Source organism: Phyllobates terribilis, unplaced genomic scaffold (assembly GCF_046119375.1).
Source record: "Phyllobates terribilis strain yellow unplaced genomic scaffold, ASM4611937v1 Scaffold_4__5_contigs__length_816908805, whole genome shotgun sequence".
NCBI classification, from domain to species: Eukaryota; Metazoa; Chordata; class Amphibia; order Anura; family Dendrobatidae; genus Phyllobates; species Phyllobates terribilis.
Window position 1 is genome coordinate 306,047,884 of NW_027362764.1, and position 18,155 is coordinate 306,066,038.

Sequence of the window (18,155 nt, forward strand, 5' to 3'; positions counted from 1 at the left end):
ATAGTCCTACTGAATAGACTGTTAGAATTTGTGTTATGGCAAGAATAAAGCAGCTATGTAAAGAAAAACGAGTGGCCATCATTACTTTAAGAAATGAAGGTCAGTCAGTCCGAAAAATTGGGAAAACTTTGAAAGTGTCCCCAAGTGCAGTTGCAAAAACCATCAAGCGCTACAAAGAAACTAGCTCACATGAGGACCACCCCAGGAAAGGAGGACCAAGAGTCACCTCTGCTTCTGAGGATAAGCTTATCCGAGTCACCAGCTTCAGAGATCGCAAGTTAACAGCAGCTCAGATTAGAGACCAGGTCAATGCCACAAAGAGTTCTAGCAGCAGGCACATCTCTTCAACAACAATTAGAGATGGCCTCTCTAATCCACCTTGCGATTGTGGATTTTTGAAGCTTTACAACCTTTTCTGGCCCCCTGATGGCATATAAATAGGGAACTATCTTTCCTAAATTTGTGTGAAACCTCCAAATATTTAAGCATGCACCTTCTCACATCTAATGTATGTAGTTTCTCCTCTTTCTGATTTCTTGGGGGGAAACAAAAGGTTGGAAGATTTACCTCTTGAGTTCTATGAAACCGCGAGACTACTTTTGGGAGAAAAGCTGGATCAGGCTTTAACACAATTCTATCATCCATAATTTGGGTAAATGGAGGGGATATTGAAAAGGCCTGTATGTCACTTACTCTTCTGACCGAAGTCAGGGCCACTAACAGGGCTGTTTTAAGAAATATAATTTTATGAGTGGCTGAATCTAGAGGTTCGAAGGGGGTTAGTGAAGGCATTTAAGACTAGGTTTAGATCCCAGGGAGAAGGTTTGGATTTAATGATAGGTCTACGTCTGAAAGAGGCCTTTATAAACAGTGCTACCCAATAATTAGCTGCTATATCAGATGCAAATAAGGCCCCTAAAGCCGACACCTGTACCTTCAAGGTACTAGTGATTAGACCCTGTTCTAACCCCCGTTGTAGGAACTCTAGTATCTTCCCAATAGGGATCCCATCCTCCAGCTTGAATTCTGTAAAAGATAGGAATTTTCTCCAAGTTCTAGCATAGATGCGGGTAGTAACGGGCTTTCTGCTACTTAAGAGAGTGTTTACCAAATTTGAGGAAAACCCTTTGCTGGCTAACAGTGCCCTCTCAAATTCCATACCGTCAAATGGAGATTTGGGGCTGGAGGATGGGAAACTGGGCCCTGAGTAAGGTGGTCCGGGATTTCCGGAAGGATCCAGGGGTCTGATACGGACATCCTGCGGAGACAAGAGAACCATGGCCTTTTGGGCCAAAAGGGGCATATGAGGATCACCCTCGCTTCGTCTGTCCTGATCTTTCTTAGGACTGACGGAATCAGGACCATAGGAGGGAAGGCGTACGCCAAAGGAAACTCCCAGGGTATCATGAGGGCATCCACCGCCAGGGGCTTTTCTCTGGGGTCTAGAGAACAAAATGCTGTCACTTTCCGGTTGGACTTCGTTGCAAACAAGTCCACTGCTGGAAGACCCCACATTGAACCCTCGAGTATTCTCCAGGATCGTGGCAAAGACCATTCTCCTTCCTTTAGGGAATTGCAGCTGAGAAAATCTGCCCTGATGTTTTCTTTTCCTCTTAGATGCACCGCAGAAAGGGAGAGGAAATGATCTTCTGCTTTTTGAAGAAGTCTGTCTGCCACTCTCATTAAGTCCTTTGAACGGGTCCCCCCTTGATGGTTTATATGCGCTACTGAGACTTGATTGTCCGAGAGTATACGGACATCCTGGCCCTGTAAATTTACAAGGAACCCATTGAGCGCATAATCAACCGCCAAAGGTTCCTTAACATTTGAGGAAAACCGTACTTCATTTTCTGACCAGGTTCCCTGAATTGAGCCGTTTTCAAAATGAGCTCCCCAATCTGTAGCACTTGCATCTGTAGTTAAGACTGCCGTAGGTTTATTTTCCCAAGGGACTCCCCTAGAAAGATTAGTGTAAACTAACCACCAGTGAAGGGATTGTAAGGAGCGAGGGCCCAAGGTAAACTCCCGGTCTAGATGACCATCTAGGAGTGAATCGTTATACAAGACATCCCATTGAAGAGCCCTTGAATGAAATTGGGACCAGCGTACCACCGAAAAACTTGAGGTCAGGGTCCCCAATAAGGACATGGCTTTGCGCAGTGTCATGGAGGGACTATCTATACAGTGTTTCACTTGTCCCTGAATTTTAGTAATTTTCTCATCTGATAAATGACATATCTATTTGTCTGAATCCAAAATGACCCCCAGGAACTGTTGGGCTTTTTGTGGAATTAATCTAGATTTTTCTAAATTTAGGAACCAACCTAGTCTTTGTAGGATAGAAATTGTTACCTGAAGGTGGGCTTCGCATTGCGCAAAGGAGTCTCCCACTATCAGGAAATCATCGAGGTACGGGATTATTAAAATATATCTTTTTCTCTTATGTGGGCCATCACTTCTGCCACCAGTTTAGTAAAAACTCTTGGGGCTATAGCTAATCCAAAGGGAAGGGCGGTGTACTGGTAGTGTTTTATCAACCCTTTGATTTTGATGGCTAATCTTAAATACTTTTGATAATCCTTATGAATGGGGACATGGTAGTAAGCGTCTTTTAGATCCAGGACAACCATAAAACAGTGGGGAAAAAGCAATTTTATTACTGTTTTTAACGATTCCATTTTGAAGGTGTCTATTCTAAGAAACCTATTTAAAGATTTTAAATTTATGATAGTCCTGAAACACCCATCCGGCTTGGGAATCAAGAAGAGCGAGGAGTAGAATCCGTCTCCCTCTTCTGTTTTCGGAACCTCAATCAAGACGTTTTTCTTTGTTAGGTCTTGTATTTCCGATATGAGGGCAGCCTGCCGCTCTGGGGAGGAACTAGAGGGAACAATTACAAATCTCCTGTAAGGAAGGGTTTGGAATTGAAATTTAAGACCAAATCTAATTAGGCCCAAATCCAACCGCTATGTGAGATACGTTCCCAAGCCGGAAAAAACAATGACAATCCCCCCCCCCCCCACACCTGGGTGGATTGTGGTTCCCCTGGCTTCCGCTCATCTCTGGAAGAAGAACCAAAGAGTAGGCCTCTACCTTTGCGACCCCTTTCCTCAAATTTCTCCTGTTCTCTAATGAATCGCCTACGGACAAACTTTTCTCCCAAAGGATCTTTTAAAAGAGGGTAGAGGTACCGATGGAAAGCCCTTCTTAGGATCTCCTGCTTTTTCCAACAGATCATCCATAGTCTGGCCAAAAAGATATTCACCCTCACAAGGAATTGTACAGAGTCTAGACTTTGTTTGTACATCTCCCGTCCAGCATTTTAGCCAAAGGGCTCGCCGAGCAGCATTTGAAAGAGCTGACGATTTTGCTGCTAGTCTGACAGAGTCTGCAGATGCGTCAGCAAGAAAGGCCGCTGCACCCTGTACTAGGGGGAGAGAAGAAATGATTTCCTTCCTGGGGACACCATCTTTCAATTGGTTGTCCAGCTGTTCAAGCCAGACCATCAGGGCCCTGGATGTGCAGGTGGCAGCCACTGCTGGTTTCAGAGCTCCTGTAGTGGTCTCCCAGGTACCTTTTAAAAAGGTATCTGCTCATCTGTCCAGGGGATCTCTTAAAGCTCCCATGTCGTCGAAGGCGAGGGGAGCCATTTTTGAAGCTTTGGCAATGGCTACATCAAGCCTTGGCACCTTTGACCTGGAGGAGCATGCGGAATCGTCAAACAGATATCTCCTTTTGAAAGAGGGAGGGATGCTGCCTTTTCTGTCCGGCTTCTGCCATTCTCTCTCAATAAGATCCTTAATTTTTGTGTTCATGGGAAAGGATCTTTTCTTTCTTTGACCTAAACCTCCAAACATAACATCTTCCCGGGACTTCTCTGGTTTATCATCCACAATGCCCATAGTAGAACGGACAGCTTTCACTAAGGCATCTACCTCATTTAAAGGGAAACATTGTCTCTCAGATTCGCTATCAGAGGAGGATATGGAAGAGGAAGAAATGTCCGAGATGTCAGAGTCTGAGTCCGGTCGAGGGTCCTGAGGGGAATGCCTGACTTCAGAATTCTCACGCAAGGCTTGCCTACTTCTTCTTTAATTAAGGTTTTAAGGCCTAAAGAAAACCCCGGGGTCTCTTCCACCATCACCTTGTCAATACAAGGCTGGCACAATTTTTTAGTATATGCATCAGGGAGCGGGCTGCTACATAGGGCACATTCTTTATGCCTAGCTTTAAACGTACATTTCTTGCTCTGAAAAAAAAAAAAATTCCATAGACAGAAGAAAAAAGAGGAGCAATTAGTAGAACTTTCACGGAGAGTCCACTTACCCCCTGGCATATGCGGTACCGTAGAAGCAGAGGAATCCTTCTTAACCGGCGGAGGATCAGGCCGAACGACAGGACCTTCCTTCCTGCTCTTAGCGGTAAACTTCTTAGTAGAACGGCTGGACCCGGTTCGGGAACGACGTTGTACCACCTGTTGTGAGGGCTCCCCAGAGGGCTGCTCCTGCCACAGTTGTTCTTGCTGAGGTTAAAGCTCCGGTGTATCTCCCATTGTATATGAGAAAACAAAGGAAGCACCTCTGCATGTAGCCAGCCTTCTTATATACTGGCCATGCAGGTACCTCTTTTTTTTGTTTTTTTTTTTAACACAGGGGGGGGCTCTTTTTCCTCCTCCCCCCTACCCCCTCCCCGGGCTGGGCAGAACACCTGCGGCCTCATCCGTTCCGGGACGCCCATACTGTTCCGGCGTCCCCACCGTTTGCATGCGGCCCGTACTTCCTGGTTGCGCGTGAGCTGCGTCCACTTCCGGTGGAGGCCCGCGCACCGGAAGTACGTCATAGGCCTGCCCCAACATGGCCGCGCCTGTAAGTTCCCCGCCGGCGCGGCCGCTATCTCTTGTAGGAAGCGGGGGGGGGGGGGATCTTGCCTGCATGCGGCCTCCATCCACACATACAGCGGACCATACAGCTCCAGTGAGGAGATGTCACGCTGGCCGCAACGTGCACGGAGGTGCCCCAATGAGCCCTGCCGTGGCGTCTCCAGGAAGAAGAGGACCGACCAGGGGAGGAACCTCATCGCTCCAGGTACCCTGTCTATCCCTCTGGGCAAGAGACCGCTCCAATATTCCTCCTGCAGGAACCCGATAGGTCTCCCAACATGGACAGGAAACCTAAACTGAGGCGGGAGAGAGGTGCCGCCCTTTTTAACCTGTAGGTTTCCTGTCCATGATGGGCGTATCCTCTCTCTCGTGGTGCTGTCATGGGAGTACGAATAAATTATATAAAAATTATGTATTACTAGTACATCTACTAAAATCCTCTCTCGCTCTATACCACTCCTTTCAACATGTCATGCCTCTTACCGAGCTCGCAATTCTTTCTCTAGCACACTTACCTGTGCAGCACCTTCTTTACTGCACCTCGCGTCCTGGTGTTACATGCAGGATGTTGTCTATACGTGTTGTCTCCTGCCCTTGCTCCTCCGACACATGGGTGAGCGGCATGTGCATTCCTTGCACTTGGAGCATGTACTCGTACCTAATTCACATGTACAAAAAAACAGATCCCGTCCTTCTCTCTCTGTGTGAGTGTCAGACTCTTTGGAGCAGCGGCTCTTACCAGTATCCTTAAGGGTGCAGTAGTGCAATACTGACCTGGAAGCATGAGTTCTATTCCATGAAAAGTGTGTAACAACATTTTTTGACATAATACTCCAAGCATGAGGACACAATTTAACAACTTTTAGATTTTTAATTCATTTTAAATAATTTATATTGGATTGTAACATAATAAAACATAATAAGACTCTTTAACATGGTTTTGAACATATATATATCGATTTGCTTTTATACCAAACGCAACGAATTGGCGCCTTAGTTCCAATTTTTTTCTTGAATGCCTGTATATAAAAGTGATATTAGGAACATCTGTGTATCAGCTACTCACTGAGGAAGCGGATAGGATGTCCGCAAAACACGTATGAATGTAGTTTTATTAATAAAATATTTCTACTAACCCTTTTGATCACCGGATCATCATTCCATACGGAGAAGCGCGAATATCTATACACCTTTCTACTGCCATATCCACCTGTTGATGTACCTTGGAACCCTATGTTGGGCTGGTGTTGTCTGCAGCTCTCCACACAATGCACAACACATGTAGGCACTTAACACAACTCCACGAGGTGAGCAACTTATCTGCCTTCATCATTATTTGTTATTTGGTAACGGCACCATCTGCGCCCCTTTTTCTATTTTTTACCTTGGATGACTTAACAGTCAGTGGCCTTACTGCAGCCAGTAATGTAATGCCTTGTCTGATACTGTTTAAGATTGCTTAAAAAGTTATTATGATAAATGTAATAGTGCCAATAGATTAGTCATGCTAATCTTCACTCTTTATTTTAGCATAAGGAATGGACCACTAAGACCATGACACCAGCTGTCTTTCTGGCAGACTTTTTAAAGGTCCTAACTAGTGTTGAGCCACCCCCGTAGTGTTCGGGTTCGGTTCGGTTCGTCGAACACCGGGATGTTCGAGGAACTGTTCGTCGAACTGTTCGTCGAACACCTTAGAACACCGTCGAACACCGTTAAAACCAATGGCAGGCAAACAAAAACACATAGAAACACATAGAAAACACCTGCAAAGGTGTCCAAAAGCTGACAAACTGCTCAGAAGACACTCTCTTTAAAAAAGCCGGCCGGCAAATTCAGCAGCGGCATACACCGATACCCGATAATTTAGACAAGAAGGAATAGAGCATCACACATAGATTAGATAGATAGAAACATGTCAGTCACACATATAAGAAGCACAGTGACAGTGTTGGTTACTGCACTTGTCATTTAGTGTAAAGGATTTATTAAAAAAAATATTAGTGTTTTCATGCACCGTCTCTTTAAAAAAGCCGGCCGGCAATTCAGCATCTGTACCCGACAATTTAGAACAGAAAGAATAGAGCTTCACACATAGATTAGATAGATAGAAACATGTCAGTCACATATATAATAAGTACAGTGATAGTGTTGCTTACTGTACTTGTCATTTAGTGTAAAGGATTTATTTAAAAAAATAATAGTGTTTTCATGCACCGTCTCTTTAAAAAAGCCGGCCGGCAATTCAGCAGCGGTACCCGACAATTTAGAACAGAAAGATAGAGCATCACACATAGATTAGATAGATAGAAACATGTCAGTCACATATATATGAAGTACAGTGATAGTGTTGGTTACTGTACTTGTAATTTAGTATTAAAATAAAGGATTTATTATTAAAAAAATTGGCGTGGGGTTCCCCTTAATTTTAGGCTCTAGCGGAGGTTAAGCAGACGGCTGGGGCAGATGTTTGAAGCCTGGGAAGGGGGTAATACCCACGGAGCTTCCCAGGCTACTAATATCAGCCCCCAGCTGAATACATAGCCTTTACTAGCTATTAAAATGGGGGACCCCCCCAAAAAAATGACGTGGGGTCCCCCCTAATTTAATAGCTAGCAAAGGCTAGGCAGACAGCTGGGGGCTGATATTAATAGCCCAGGAAGGGAGCCATGAATATTGGCCCCCTCCCAGGCTAGAAACACCAGCCGTCAGCCGCCCCAGAAATGGCGCATTCATAGGATGCGCCAATTCTGGCACTTAGCCTCGCTCTTCCACGCTGCCCTGGTGCGGTGGCAGGGGGTAATAGTGGTGGGGTTGATGTCAGCTTATAATGCCAGCTGACATCAAGCCCAGGTTAGTAATGGAGAGGCGTCTATAAGACACCCCCATTACTAACCCCATAGTCAAAGTTAAAAAAAACACAAACAACCAGAATAAAGTCCTTTAATTGAAATAAAGACACAATCCTTTATTGTTCTAAATTAAACCATACTTACCATCACGCCCATTCCAGCTGAAGCCAACGATCTCCTGCAATAAAAGAAAAATAATAAAGCAACCTCATCCTTACCTTTCCATGGTTCCCACGACAGCTTCAGCTCTGCTACATCGAGATGACAGGCTGGACCGCAGCAGAACGCTGCCATCCAGCCTGTCATCCCGCAGACACTGAGAAGCGCAGGCTTGCTTGCGCTGCTCAGCGTCTCTCTGTGACGACATCCAGATGAGCCGAGTTCATGTCCAATGAACTCGGCTCACCTCATGCACGTCACTGACAGCGTAGGAAAATTCTCACGCTGAAGAGCTGATTGCAGGAGAATTTTCCCACGCTGTCAGTGACGTGCAGGAGGTGAGCTGAGTTCATTGGACATGAGCTCACCTCATGCACATCACTGACAGCGTGGGAGAATTCTCCTGCACTCAGCACTTCAGCGTGAGAATTTTCCCACGCTGTCAGTGACGTGCATGAGGTGAGCCGAGTTCATTGGACATGACCTCGGCTCATCTGGATGCCGTCACAGCGAGACAGTGAGGAGCGCAAGCATGCCTGCGCTTCTCAGTGTCTGCGGGATGACAGACTGGATGGCAGCGTTCTGCTGCGGTCCAGCCAGTCATCTCGATGTAGCAGAGCTGAAGCTGTCGTGGGAACCATGGAAAGGTAAGGATGAGGTTGGTTTATTATTTTTCTTTTATTGCAGGAGATCGTTGGCTTCAGCTGGAATGGGTGTGATGGTAAGTATGGTTTAATTTAGAACAATAAAGAATTGTGTCTTTATTTCAATTAAAGGACTTTATTCTGGGTGTTGTGTTTTTTTTAAATACTTTACTAGAAATTCATGGCGGTCATGTCTAATACTGGCGTGACCCCATGAATTTTGGGCTTGGGGCCAGCTGATAATACCAAGCTGGCCCTAACCCCTTTATTACCCAGTGAGCCACCGCACCAGGGCCCTGGATGAGTTGGGTACAGCGCCAGAAGATGGCGCTTCTATGAACGCGCCATTTTCCGGGGTGGCTGCGGACTGCAATTTGTAGCGGGGGGGGGGCCCAGAATGCTTGGGCCTCCCTGCGCTGCAGATTCCAGCCCCCAGCTGCCTAGTTGTACCTGGCTGGACACAAAAATAGGGCGAAGCCCCACGTACTTTTTTTTAAATTATTTCATGAAATTCATGAAATAATTAAGAAAAAAAGGCCTTCCCTATATTGTTGTGTCCGGCCAGGTACAAATAGGCAGCTGGTGGTTGGGGGCAGCCCGTTCCTGCCTGCTGTACCTGGCTGGACACAAATATAGTGCGAAGCCCCACTTCAATTTTTTTTAATTATTTCAGGAAATTCATGAAATAATTTAAAAAAAATTGACGTGGGGCTTCGCACTATATTTGTGTCCAGCCAGGTACAGCAGGCAGGAACGGGCTGCCCCCAACCACCAGCTGCCTATTTGTACCTGGCCGGACACAACAATATAGGGAAGCCCTTTTTTTCTTAATTATTTCATGAAATAATTTAAAGAAAATTGACGTGGGGCTTCGCCCTGTTTTTGTGTCCAGCCAGGTACAACTAGGCAGCTGGGGGCTGGAATCCGCAGCGCAGGGAGGCCCAAGCTTTCTGGGCCACCCCCGCTGCAAATTGCAGTCCGCAGCCACCCCGGAAAATGGCGCGTTCATAGAAGCGCCATCTTCTGGCGCTGTACCCAACTCATCCAGGGCCCTGGTGCGGTGGCTCACTGGGTAATAAAGGGGTTAGGGCCAGCTTGGCATTATCAGCTGGCCCTAAGCCCGAAATTCATGGGGTCACGCCAATATTAGACATGACCACCATGAATTTCTAGTAAAGTATTTAAAAAAAACACAACACCCAGAAAAAAGTCCTTTAATTGAAATAAACACACAATTCTTTATTGTTCTAAATTAAACCATACTTACCATCACGCCCATTCCAGCTGAAGCCAACGATCTCCTGAAATAAAAGAAAAATAATAAAGCAACATCATCCTTACCTTTCCATGGTTCCCATGACAGCTTCAGCTCTGCTACATAGAGATGACAGGCTGGACCGCAGCAGAACGCTGCCATCCAGCCTGTCATCCCGCAGACACTGAGAAGCGCAGGCTTGCTTGCGCTCCACAGTGTCTCTCTGTGAGGGCATCCAGATGAGCCGAGTTAATGTCCAATGAACTCGGCTCACCTCATGCACGTCACTGACAGCGTGGGAAAATTCTCCTGCACTCAGCGCTTCAGCGTGGGAGAATTCTCACACTGAAGCGCTGAGTGCAGGAGAATTCTCCCACGCTGTCAGTGACGTGCAGGAGGTGAGCTGAGTTCATTGGACATGAGCTCACCTTATGCACGTCACTGACAGCGTGGGAAAATTCTCCTGCACTCAGCGCTTCAGCGTGGGAGAATTCTCACACTGAAGCGCTGAGTGCAGGAGAATTTTCCCACGCTGTCAGTGACGTGCATGAGGTGAGCCGAGTTCATTGGACATGAACTCGGCTCATCTGGATGTCGTCACAGAGAGACGCTGAGCAGCGCAAGCAAGCCTGCGCTTCTCAGTGTCTGCGGGATGAGAGGCTGGATGGCAGCGTTCTGCTGCGGTCCAGCCTGTCATCTCGATGTAGCAGAGCTGAAGCTGTCGTGGGAACCATGGAAAGGTAAGGATGAGGTTGCTTTATTATTTTTCTTTTATTGCAGGAGATCGTTGGCTTCAGCTGGAATGGGCGTGACGGTAAGTATGGTTTAATTTAGAACAATAAAGGATTGTGTCTTTATTTCAATTAAAGGACTTTATTCTGGGTGTTTGTGTTTTTTTTAACTTTGACTATGGGGTTAGTAATGGGGGTGTCTTATAGACGCCTCTCCATTACTAACCTGGGCTTGATGTCAGCTGGCATTATAAGCTGACATCAACCCCAACCCTATTACCCCCTGCCACCGCACCAGGGCAGCGTGGAAGAGCGAGGCTAAGTGCCAGAATTGGCGCATCCTATGAATGCGCCATTTCTGGGGCGGCTGACGGCTGGTGTTTCTAGCCTGGGAGGGGGCCAATATTCATGGCTCCCTTCCTGGGCTATTAATATCAGCCCCCAGCTGTCTGCCTAGCCTTTGCTAGCTATTAAATTAGGGGGGACCCCACGTCATTTTTTTGGGGGGGTCCCCCATTTTAATAGCTAGTAAAGGCTATGTATTCAGCTGGGGGCTGATATTAGTAGCCTGGGAAGCTCCGTGGGTATTACCCCCTTCCCAGGCTTCAAACATCTGCCCCAGCCGTCTGCTTAACCTCCGCTAGAGCCTAAAATTAAGGGGAACCCCACGCCAATTTTTTTAATAATAAATCCTTTATTTTAATACTAAATGACAAGTACAGTAACCAACACTATCACTGTACTTCATATATATGTGACTGACATGTTTCTATCTATCTAATCTATGTGTGAAGCTCTATTCTGTCTGTTATAAATTGTCGGGTACCGCTGCTGAATTGCCGGCCGGCTTTTTTAAAGAGACTGTGCATGAAAACACTATTATTTTTTTTGATAAATCCTTTACGCTAAATGACAAGTACAGTAAGCAACACTGTCACTGTACTTCGTATATATGTGGCTGACATGTTTATATCTGTCTAATCTATGTGTGAAGCTCTATTCTTTCGGTTCTAAATTGTCGGGTACAGGTGTATGCCGCTGCTGAATTGCCGGCTTTTCATGTTTCACTGTTGGCACTGTTCCCATCGATTTGGGCAATCACTGTAATGCCACAACCACCATGGCTGTGGCATTACAGTGAGTGGCAGACAATCCCTGAATGATTGGTGCTCTAAATAGCGCCAGACATGCAGGACACGCTTTTGGTGCACGAACAGTTATCGAACATAACCTCGAACAGCCGAATTTTTTGCAAATCGTTCGGGTTCGTCGAACAACTCGAACACCGCCCAAAACAGCTCGAATTTGAGATTGGCTTACAGTTCTAGTCGAACACCGCTCATCTCTAGTCCTAACCACTGCATATAGACAACACCCCCAAAAAAACTGCTATTTTGGACATCCTGTGAAAGTCATCTATCCAAAACATATTGGCCCCTTTCAAAGTGACCAGATCCTTACTTCTGCCCATTTTCACGCTTTCCAACATATTAATTTCAATGACTGACCCTGTATTTGCTGCCTAATGTAACCCACCCTTTGACCGCTGCCATTGTCACAAGATCAATATTATTCACTTCACTTGTCACTGTGTAAACACTCATAACATATGGTTTTACTATACCAAAACTAATAATCTTCGCAACCTAGATACAGTTGCTTCCAGCTTACAACATTAGAATTACATTAAGATATATAAAATGTAAATTGAATTGGTATCATGCCATCTCAAGCCATATTATTAATTAAACATTTACTTTTTTTTTTTTGAGTGGCATCTATGGGATGTATGCTTTTTTATTTTTTGTAAAGGATTTTTAGAAAATGCCCACTCAGACAGCCAGACACTGACTATAGAGGATATTTACCACCAGTTCCTTTTCATCAAGACTGGACTAGGGAAGGAATGGGAACTCTGAGGAGATCAGCAAGATTTCTTTTAAATTTTTCATAATCCAGTCTAAACCATTGAGAAAACTACTTAATATATTGAAGAAAAAAAAGATTCTGAACACTCACTTTTGGCTGGAATTGACGAGCAAACAGTAAATATCTCTGAATGTCTTCTAGTGAGTAAACTCGTTCTATAGATTCCTCATTTCTTGCATGTAAATCAACAATCCTTCGTGCTATAGCGTAGTCTGTTACCTAAAAAAGAAAAGCCCAGACACATCAAAATATAATCAGAATGAATTTGGTATTCCATTTTTCATCTTAAAAAGGAGCCTGACAGCAAAGAAGGACTTTAACTCAAGACATGTAGTCTGTGCACCTAATTGTTTTCCTATTCATCTCTACCTCTATAAAGCGAGAGGTGTCAAAGGAGTGGGAAGGATTCAGATAGAAGGAAAACAATTAGATGTGAAGGTGCTCTTAAATGTTTGGCCACACCAAGGGTCAACCGAGCATCTATACTTGGGTTGGACAGTCATTCTGTCCTTCAGAATCCATTTAAAATCTAAAGTGTACAACTTAACGGCTTAGTGATCTATGCTGTCCAGTTTAGTCATAGGTTGATAATAAATGTGTTAAGGCGGCTCAGGAGCTGAGCCTGCTTCATATCAACTGTTTTACATAGCTGGCATCTGTCACTGAAGCAACTTAAGCTTGCTCTGATGTCTGCCTTTTAACCATTTCAATACCACTGTCAATCTCTGCCAGAGATTTAAAATAAAAATAAAAAAGTTTAAAACTCATCTCAGTTTTACCCTTTTAGCTTTGTGTTGCATCCAAAATATTCCAATTAAAATATAAAATTATTTATAGTTTGTTAGAGGGTTATTCCCATCTTCATAGTTACTAAAGTTTTAATTTGGCTGAAACGCAACTAAGCTTATTTGTAAATTAACAGTATTTGAAAAGAATCTGGAGAGGAGCCAGGGTGGGCCAGGGCATGGCCATAGTCATGTGTCAAAGTCTTCAAAAGTGGCAGTGTTTTGTACTCAAGAAATACTACCAGATACCTTGACTGGAGTAGCATTTCTGGCACGGTGCATAGGGAAACATTTTACTCAGGAGAGGTGATTAATTCATTAACCAGTATGTGCCTCTTAAAGCGAACGTGACAGGCCCCCCATGCCCTACAACCCAGGAGCATTCACATATGTATCTCTAAATTCCATGCCTAACCAGCCCTGTATAATGTTATTCACTTACAGCCAAGTTTAAAAAAAAGTATTTATAAGGTCAGTTTTTCTTACGCCAATTAGACCTTTGACTAGTCGATGGGGTATTAGCTTACCCAAACTGGTCACAGCTCTTTGCATGTTGTCAAACCCTCATTGGTGTGATAACATGATTTGCAAGAGTATACGTCATTGTCAGCTTCCTGCAAATCTTGCGCATGCATGCAGCTCTATTGGGCAGCATCGAGGCTGGAGTTAGATTTATAACATAGCCTGCGTAAGATTTTTAAAGAGCAGACTTAGCAATAGAAATGTACTGTGGATGTCACCAAAAGTTTAAAGTTCTGAAGCGTCTTAATGTCACTGGCAGTCTGCATGAAAACATGCAGAACAGAGGGGGATGCAGACTGTAAAAGGCTCCTCTGATCCCATCTTTCATCATAAAGCAGCAAATTATCCCTACCCCACCCCCAACAACCCACCGGTAATTGTGAGCCATGAACTTTATTAGGTTATGCCCTGATGTGCAATCTAATGGATGGTAGGAAATGTCTTTTTAGGTGACAGAAGTCCCCTCACGTAGCTGCACCAATGGCATATCCACCCCTAATGTGGAGACTGAAAACCTAGTTCTGCTCTTGGAAGATAATGTAATTCAGTGTAAACCAAACAACCCAAACTCCATGTTTATACCCACACTGACACAACGTAGCAAATTGTCAGGACAAAACAATATAAATTTATACTGCACATATATTAAAGCAGGGGGATTGCCTAGACTAGATACAATTGTAGACAGTTTTCAGCCTTCTGTATAAAACATGTTAATACAAAATTACAACTATTGTTCCACATGAAATATTACATTACTCAAGTTAGGATAAGAAAAGAAAAATATTTCAGGAAATCTGATACAAAATGATTATGCCATAAATTCATAGAATATGTAGACTTTAAAAAAGTACAAAATAGATACAAGATTACAATCTTATCTGTACAAAAATCAGAACACTCTGAAAAAATGTCAAATGCTTCTGAAAATTGTATACCTCATTGCATTCATCTACTAGAATGAAGAAAAGGTCAAATCTGGACATTATTGGAGCTGAAAGATTTACATTTTGCTTCAATGACTTTGATCGTTCATATCTTCCACCAACAGGATTTGCTGCCGCCAAGATGGATGTACGAGCATTTAATGTGGCCTTACAGAAAACAAAACAGAAGAAGAACACATTGTTGAAATTATGTAGGGTAGTATAATAAACATTGCAATCTCTAGTTGAAGGAGGACGTAACATACAAACCTTTTAAAGTACATTTGCAAAAATGACAGCAAATGTTAAAGGCAATCTGTCAGCAGGTTGTTTGTGTAATCTGAAAGCAGTACTGTATAAGGGCTTAGACCAGATTCCGGCAAAGTGTCACTTACTGGTCTGCATGCTGTCTTTTTATGCAAATCACTTTTCTCTGCTATAGATCTTGCAGAGCCCTGTATAACCTCTCCCACGTCACTAATTAGCAGGTTTCTGTCTCTGGTTACACAGAGCAGTTGACTAGGAAGCACCAGACACCGAGTTCTGTAACAATCTCCGTCTGATGAAACACTGGATTTTATTGAAACAGCATCTCATAGCCCATTGAGTGACATTACTGGAATCATGCTCTCAGCTACTACATGGTGCTGCTCTTAGATTACATAGCAAAAAATTGTTCACAGATTTCCTCTAAAAGGAAGGGGGGAAAAAAACACCACTTAGAAATGCAAGAGGAATAGACATACAGTACAGACCAAAAGTTTGGACACACCTTCTCATTTAAATATTTTTCTATATTTTCATGACTATGAAAATTGTACATTCACACTGAAGGCATCAAGACTATGAATTAACACATGTGGAATTATATACTTAGCAAAAAAGTGTCAAACAACTGAAAATATGTCTTATATTCTAGGCTCTTCAAAGTAGCCACCTTTTGCTTTGATAACTGCTTTGCACACTCTTGGCATTCTCTTGATGAGCTTCAAGAGGTAGTCACCGGAAATGGTCTTCCAACAATCTTGAAGGAGTTCCCAGAGATGCTTAGCACTTGTTGGCCCTTTTGCCTTCACTCTGCGGTCCAGCTCACCCCAAACCATCTTGATTGGGTTCAGGTCTGGTGACTGTGGAGGTCAGGTCATCTGGCGTAGCACCCCATCACTCTCCTTCTTGGTCAAATAGCCCTTACACAGCCTGGAGGTGTGTTTGGGGTCATTGTCCTGTTGAAAAATAAATGATGGTCCAACTAAACGCAAACTGGATGGAATAGCATGCCGCTGCAAGATGCTGTGGTAGCCATGCTGGTTCAGTATGCCTTCAATTTTGAATAAATCCCCAACAGTGTCACCAGCAAAGCACCCCCACACCATCACACCTCCTCCTCCATGCTTCACGGTGGGAACCAGGCATGTAGAGTCCATCCGTTCACCTTTTCTGCATCGCACAAAGACACTGTGGTTGGAACCAAAGATCTCAAATTTGGACTCCTCAGACTAAAGCACAGATTTCCACTGGTCTAATGTCCATTCCTTGTGTTCTTTAGCCCAAACAAATCTCTTCTGCTTGTTGCCTGTCCTTAGCAGTGGTTTCCTAGCAGCTATTTTACCATGAAGACCTGCTGCACAAAGTCTCCTCTTAACAGTTGTTGTAGAGATGTGTCTGCTGCTAGAACTCTGTGTGGCATTGACCTGGTCTCTCATCTGAGCTGCTGTTAACCTGCGATTTCTGAGGCTGGTGACTCGGATAAACTTATCCTCAGAAGCAGAGGTGACTCTTGGTCTTCCTTTTCTGGGGAGGTCCTCATGTGAGCCAGTTTCTATGTAGCGCATGATGGTTTTTGCAACTGCACTTGGGGACACATTCAAAGTTTGCCCAATTTTTCGGACTGACTGACCTTCATTTCTTAAAGTAATGATGGCCACTCGTTTTTCTTTACTTAGAATTTGTATTATGGCAAGAAAAAAGCAGCTAACAGTCTATTCAGTAGGACTATCAGCTGTGTATCAACCTGACTTCTGCACAACACAACTGATGGTCCCAACCCTATTTAGAAGGCAAGAAATCCCACTTATTAAACCTGACAGGGCACACCTGTGAAGTGAAAACCATTTCCGGTGACTACCTCTTGAAGCTCATCAAGAGAATGCCAAGAGTTTGCAAAGCAGTCATCAAAGCAAAAGGTGGCTACTTTGAAGAACCTAGAATATAAGACATATTTTCAGTTGTTTCACACTTTTTTGTTAAGTATATAATTCCACATGTGTTAATTCATAGTTTTGATGCCTTCAGTGTGAATGTACAATTTTCATAGTCCTGAAAATACAGAAAAATCTTTAAATGAGAATGTGTGTCCAAACTTTTGGTCTGTACTGTACATATATATTTTTAATAAGGTATGTTTAATTTGCAATACAGAGAGGGGACATTTTTCAACTGAAAGTACAAACATCCTGCCCATTAACCACCTGATCAGCCATTTAGTAGCCTCAGCCATGGAGATGGCTGAATAGAAGAGACATTCAGTTTGAGTCCAAACAGAAAAAAAACAGAGCAACAGTGGTTTGAAAGTTTAAGTAAAATCTCTATTTTATAAAGCTGTCTGGCCACTTTTCATAAAGGTGTAAAAACCATTTTAGTATTAGGCTGTAATAAAAAGCAATACTTTTTTCCCCCATACATATTGCAATACTACAATTTTGATTGTAATTATTGCAACATAAAAAGGAAACCCTATAGGTTATTATAGAGGACTTAAATAATTACTTTTAGCATGCCATCAGTGATCACAGAATACACCATTCCAATGAAAAGCACTTTGTTTTTTTTTATGCCTTTTTCTCCTGCATGAAAACATCATTACATTACTATGTCAGTATTCAAACACAAAACACTACAAGCATTGCATTTCCCTTGTTGACTTTTCCTTGGGACTGCAGTTTTTTTTTATCTAAAAGAAACAAGCTTAAAGTACAATAAAGATATTTGTCTCTCCCGCTTCTTTCCTTGTAGACATTTTCCCTACTATATCTTTTAAAAAAAGCATGTTGCCAATGTGAAAAGAAAGCCACAAAAAAGTATTCATGCTATAGAGAAAGTACATTGCCAGATTTGCTCATTATGGGAAAAAATATTATTATTTGTCAAGTAGGCATATGGTGTCGTTTCCATATAGAAGATTGGTATTTTGACAAAGTAATAACGGATTGCTCATTTCTGCTTACTGTACAGTACTTTTTGCTAACATTTCTTTATAACACTTGGACCATAAACTGAAAAGTGAATGTCTACTTAAAGTGAACCTGTCAGCAGGATTTTGCTAAGTAAACTACAGGCAGTGTCACGTTGCGGTTGCTGCACTTCTTAATATGACACCTGAGATGAAGAAAACCATCTTGTGGTTCTTGTGTAATCAGTGTTTGCAGTTTTGAGTTAATGAGATGCCCGTGCTCCGGGGCGGGACTGTAGGCAGG

At 43.5% G+C, this 18,155-nt stretch overlaps 1 protein-coding gene across 1 annotated transcript in view; it reads right to left on the bottom strand.

The window, feature by feature from the left end:
• LOC141264330 (maternal DNA replication licensing factor mcm6) overlaps window positions 1-18,155 on the bottom strand; it is a 467,762-nt gene that overhangs the window by 130,266 nt on the left and 319,341 nt on the right. Inside the window, exons 11-12 of the mRNA XM_073676620.1 lie at window positions 14,695-14,850; window positions 12,540-12,668 (exon numbers count right to left, since the gene is read on the bottom strand). Coding sequence (XP_073532721.1) covers window positions 12,540-12,668; window positions 14,695-14,850 — 285 coding nt within the window. The remainder of the gene's footprint in view (window positions 1-12,539; window positions 12,669-14,694; window positions 14,851-18,155) is intronic.